General features: G+C 35.8%; 1 protein-coding gene across 2 annotated transcripts; it reads left to right on the forward strand.

The window, feature by feature from the left end:
* Nucleotides 1-370: 370 nt before the first annotated feature.
* On the forward strand, nt 371-4860 carry LOC139852464 (DNA polymerase kappa). 2 transcript variants are annotated; one of them, XM_071841761.1, is made up of 14 exons: nt 371-489; nt 724-896; nt 1041-1214; nt 1343-1466; nt 1549-1649; nt 1844-1930; nt 2079-2174; nt 2286-2406; nt 2592-2720; nt 3070-3161; nt 3243-3354; nt 3636-3946; nt 4127-4449; nt 4624-4860. In XM_071841761.1, exons 1-14 carry the CDS (start codon nt 399-401, stop codon nt 4736-4738), a joined length of 2049 nt encoding a protein of 682 aa, XP_071697862.1. In that variant the 5' UTR covers nt 371-398; the 3' UTR covers nt 4739-4860. The 2 variants fall into 2 exon arrangements, with proteins under 2 accessions (XP_071697862.1, XP_071697863.1); XM_071841762.1 differs by having other exon boundaries at nt 3270-3354.
* The last annotated feature ends 230 nt before the right edge of the window (nt 4861-5090 follow it).

The raw sequence follows: 5090 nt of genomic DNA on the forward strand, positions 1-5090 counted from the left end.
GTGTGGAGTGTGTGTGAGTTGGAGCGTAGCAAGTGAAACGAATCAACGACGAAGGCACCACACACACGCACATGCACACCCACACCCAGAATGCACCATGTGTGGTGCGTGATGATTGGTCACGAGGCATTTGGACAATTTTAATATTTCAAGGGCATATCGTTAAACATTTTAGAATTTTGGGGCATTTCGACTAATTTGCCAAACAGTTTTTGTAGGTTGAGCTGTTTTAAGAAATGTTTAAGCCCAGTCCATTAAATAGGGCCCTAAAGATTTATGTTTATGTGTGTGTGTATAAAATAAAAAGCCAATCCCGATTCAACAAGTTTCGCGGCTTCCTCTTCAACTATCTTGGATCTTTACCAAAAAAAAAAAAAAAAAAAAAATTTGAATTGAAAATGACGAAAATAGAAGAAACGTCATCAATGGCGGAATCGTCTGTCAAACCATGGGAGTCATATCACACTGTTTTTACAAACGCCAAAGCAGGTACCGCACAATTTTTCATCAAATTTACCTCCTTAATTATCATACACAGATTCCATTCCATTTTTACCTAATTAATTGAACCGGAGTTGATGTTTTTTTTTTAAAAGAAAAGAAAAATTCGATGATGTTTCTGTAGATTCAAGTAGTTATCTGAATGTTGAGAGGTTAACTTTGTTATTTTAAAAGTTGATTTGTGCTATGATGATGATGATGATGATGATGATTTGGTGGTAGGTATGGATGGGGTTGACAAGGAAAAAGTGCAAAGAGTAGTGTATGAGATGAGTAAAGGATCAAAATATTTTGAGAATGAGGAAAGAAAGGAAGTTTATATGAAACACAAGATCCAGAATATGCGCGCTCAGTGTGCAAACCTAAAACCTACTGATTTATCTCATTATCAGAAGGTAACTGCTTCAAGGATAAACTCCCCTCTTTCTTTGTTATCCCATGGTTGATATCAATGACAATGACTAAATCATGTTTTTACAAATTCGTGTTATCTCATATGGTGACGATTAACTTTTGCCTTTGTGACAATGTATGTATAGGTTGCTGATAAAAGAATTGTGGAATTTGAAGCTACGCGAGATCTATCAAGGATTTGGTTGCATGTAGACATGGACGCATTTTATGCAGCTGTTGAAACCTTGAGCAATCCCTCATTAAAAGGCAGGCCAATGGCTGTTGGTGGCATGTCTATGATCTCCACTGCTAATTATGAGGTTTAAAACTCAATGTTACGTTTTTTTATTGATTGGTTTGCTTGACAATCCTTACCTAATTACCGAACTACCTTTGTTGCTTTATCATATACTATGTTAAGAGGGAGCATTGATTTTTTACTTTGTAGGCACGGAAATATGGGGTTCGTGCTGCAATGCCTGGTTTCATAGCATGTAAATTGTGTCCAGAGTTGATATTTGTGCCCACAGACTTTAAGAAATATACACATTATAGTGACTTAACTAGAAAAGGTAAGATACATTACTTTTTTTTTTTTTTTGGATGTTATATTATTATACCTTATGTAAAGTATAATGTCTCCTTTCAAATCAGTCTTCCATGCATATGATCCCAATTTCACGGCTGCTAGTCTTGACGAGGCATATCTGGATATCACTCAAGTCTGCAGGGAGAGGGATATGACTGGTGGAGAAGTAAGTCATTATTTTTAACTTACATACGCACACATAAATAATGAAAATAATAATTACTATATTATTTTCCCTGGCCCCACCCCAAGATTTGAACCTATTCTCCAACCACTAGGCTATCTTGGGAGGGCTACATAAGTAATGAAAATGTAATTGCTAAATCCCTTTTTATTGTTGTTCTGTATGTATCTCTGAAGGTGGCTGAAGAGCTTAGACAAACTGTGTTTGAAGCTACTGGTTTGACATGTAGTGCTGGAGTTGCTCCCAATCGCTTACTTGCAAAGGTGTTGTAGGAGAGAATGAATGATGTGTGTTCATAACCAATTATTTGAAGTTACTAATGATGGGAGTGCAAGTATTGTTTCAGAAATTTGTATATGTTTTAGTTTTCATGTTATTGATACTATGTGTTTCCATCCAAATTTTGATCAGGTGTGCTCAGATATAAATAAACCTAATGGACAGTTCATCTTACCTAATGACCGGGATGCTATCATGACATTTATATCCTCACTTCCCATACGAAAGGTACTTCATGTTATCTACCGGTTTGTACTTTTAAGGCTCCAAATATAGTATTGATTATCTGAATATACTTTGATCTTTACTCAGAAACACATTTGAATGTTTATTTCGCAGATTGGGGGAATTGGTAAAGTCACTGAACATATGTTAAAAGATGTGTTTGACATTAAGACGTGTGAAGATTTACTGCAGAAAAGCTCATTTCTCTGTGCACTATTCTCTCCTTCATCAGCAGGTGTTTAAGTTGACCTGTGTTAACAGCCTGTATCTGATAGTTTAACAAAAAGAATTCAAATAGTCTGCCTGCATCTTGCTAGAAATAATATGTGAACAAAGGGGGAAGAGGGAGGGCATGTTTGTTAATATCTGTTTTCATACGTGATACTAAGTTTACTACTGTATTTTTGTTGCATAGTGTAGACTTTTTTATATCGGTGGGTCTAGGAATTGGAGGAACAGATGCACCTCAAGTTAGATCACGGAAAAGCATAAGCAGTGAGAGAACATTTTCTGCAACTAAGGATGAGGCGTTTCTCCATCAGAAATTAGGTGACATAGGAATTTTTCTTTCCAGTATGATGCATTGTTATATTATTAGTATATACACGGAATATTGCATAAGAAGGTAACCAAGTTGTTATAATTTCTTTCTTAGATATGCAACTTTGCTTACGTAAAAAAAAATATAAATATAAACGTTGAAGTTTTAAAAGTTGATTTAAGGTTAACCAAATCTGGAGTTTTAGCTTTTCTAGAACTAGTAGAAATCTCGAATTTAAGGTAACCATCTATTTACTATAGCCTTTGAATGTAGCCGGTTACAACAGAAACTGATGTTTAGTTTGCAGTTGAACATGCGGAGATGAGATGTTATAGAAAGTAATCGTTTTGTTAGCAGTTGAACTTGCAGAGATGCTATCTAATGACATGGAGAAAGAAGGTCTATATGGACGAACACTGACACTGAAATTAAAAACTGTATCATTTGAGGTACTCTTTCTTACGTACTTATGTGATTTCTTTTCTTGTCCAAATATTATTAAAAGTGTTAGGGGCGGCATGTATGTCCAGGTCAGAACTCGAGCTGTGACTTTGCAGAGTTATATTAGGTCAAGTAAAGATATACTGAAACATGCTTCAAAGCTTCTCAAGGCTGAATCTTTTGTATCACTCAGACTGATTGGTAAGTAAGTAAGAAAGAAAGCTAGTTGTGCCTATACCATAATAATACTCTATCATAGTTTTATTATTAAGTTCATAGCTTTTTGCCATCCACCATCTTTTTTAAATTGCTTGGTACAGTAGTTCAGTACCTATTGCTATTGCTATTGCTAATGATAAACTTTTACCATCCTCTGAATGTCTTGTTATAGATTCTAGTCGACAGTTGTCTCAAATAATTTTCGATATAGATAGATTACATTTGAGACTCGTTGCAGCTTAAAACATAGGATGCTTTTGTAGGACTGCGCATGTCTCATTTCAGCAAGGATAAAGGTGGTACTTTAGCCGATCCTACTCAAAAAACGCTGTTGAACTTTCTAAAACCAGGAGACATTAACAACAGGGAAATTGTGGATGATGAAGAGGAGCAGTCGGATGTTAAAAATGGTTATGAAGCAGAAGCAGCAGCAGCAGCAGATTGTCATGAATATGCTGATCAATCTTTTGACCATTTGTCAGAGGTTGATCATCATCATAACATTTGCATATCAATAGATAACAATGAGGAAGTAGAGGATGTTGGACTTGCTACCCATGAATGCAAAGACCAGGTACTCATAGCAAAATTGACTGTTTAGTGCATAATGTTACTACTGCTGTAAGAAGAAGTTGCAAACATAGAATATTTAGTATATCCATTTATTTGATCTTATCTGTAACATTACATTAAGAACTGGGAGTCTGCATAATGAGCTTGTTTGTGTCATGTGGCTGGCTGTTTTGTGTGACAGCTTAATGAAAATACTGTTGGTGAGCACTTGGTGAATGAGTCTTGTGAATTTGATGAACACAACGTGAGAAACCCAAATATGTTGCACGGGATTGGAGATAACGAAACTGGCTGTTCATCATCATCATCATCCTCCTATAATAATAGTCATAAGAAAGAAACAGTGGTGTGGTTGGATGATTACAAGTGTTCATTATGTGGAGTAGAGTTGCCTCCCACATTTGTGTTGGAAAGGCAAGAGCATTCCGATTTTCATCTTGCTGAGAAGTTGCAGGATGAAGAAGAATCAGGGCACAATCACCATATTCTGCTATCAAAACATAGGTATGCATGCATAATAATAATGCCAAGCAATTCATCATTTTATTCTCTTCTATAAAATATATAAATATATTACATATGTATCTTAATTCTAACTGAAAAGCATATGTTTTGATACAAGTAGATGAGTGAGATACCAATAAGTTATACTATATGGTGTTATAATTTTTGTATCAGGATGCTGCGACAGACTGAGGTTGCTGTTGGACAAAGCAAAGGCAAGAAGAAGCAAAAACATTCTCCTTCAAATGGGAAGCACATTCCAATTGACGCTTTTTTCACCAAAAAGTAATCGAAATCTGTATGCATATAAATACAAACATATATGTAATATGTAATATGTAATATATTTGTTATTGTTGTACCATTGAACATGGAAGATTTGTGATTATTGGAACTTCTATGTTTATGACACCTCCATCCGATGCATATGGGACAAATGTTACTGAACATTAATCAAGGAATGGAAGTGGAAAGAAAATCCAGAGATTTGGTGTTCAATTTGAAGAGAAAAGGGAAATGAAGTGAAGATATTATTCAGATAATTTTCCTTTCAAGGCGTCCTCTCAAATTGGAAGGATGCCACCCCCCCCCCCCCCCCCCCCCCCCCCCCCCCCCCCAACCCAATTTCATTTCTCAATCAA

Source organism: Rutidosis leptorrhynchoides, chromosome 6 (genome assembly GCF_046630445.1).
Source record: "Rutidosis leptorrhynchoides isolate AG116_Rl617_1_P2 chromosome 6, CSIRO_AGI_Rlap_v1, whole genome shotgun sequence".
Taxonomy (NCBI): Eukaryota; Viridiplantae; Streptophyta; class Magnoliopsida; order Asterales; family Asteraceae; genus Rutidosis; species Rutidosis leptorrhynchoides.

What these genes read in the sequence shown, in the direction of transcription:
- LOC139852464 (XM_071841761.1), top strand. Translation starts at nt 399, where the DNA reads ATGACGAAAATAGAAGAAACGTCATCAATGGCGGAATCGTCTGTCAAA. An exon ending in TTTTACAAACGCCAAAGCAG is followed by an intron (nt 490 to 723) that starts GTACCGCACAAT and finishes ATTTGGTGGTAG; the next exon opens with GTATGGATGGGGTTGACAAG. An exon ending in ATTCTGCTATCAAAACATAG is followed by an intron (nt 4,450 to 4,623) that starts GTATGCATGCAT and finishes TTTTTGTATCAG; the next exon opens with GATGCTGCGACAGACTGAGG.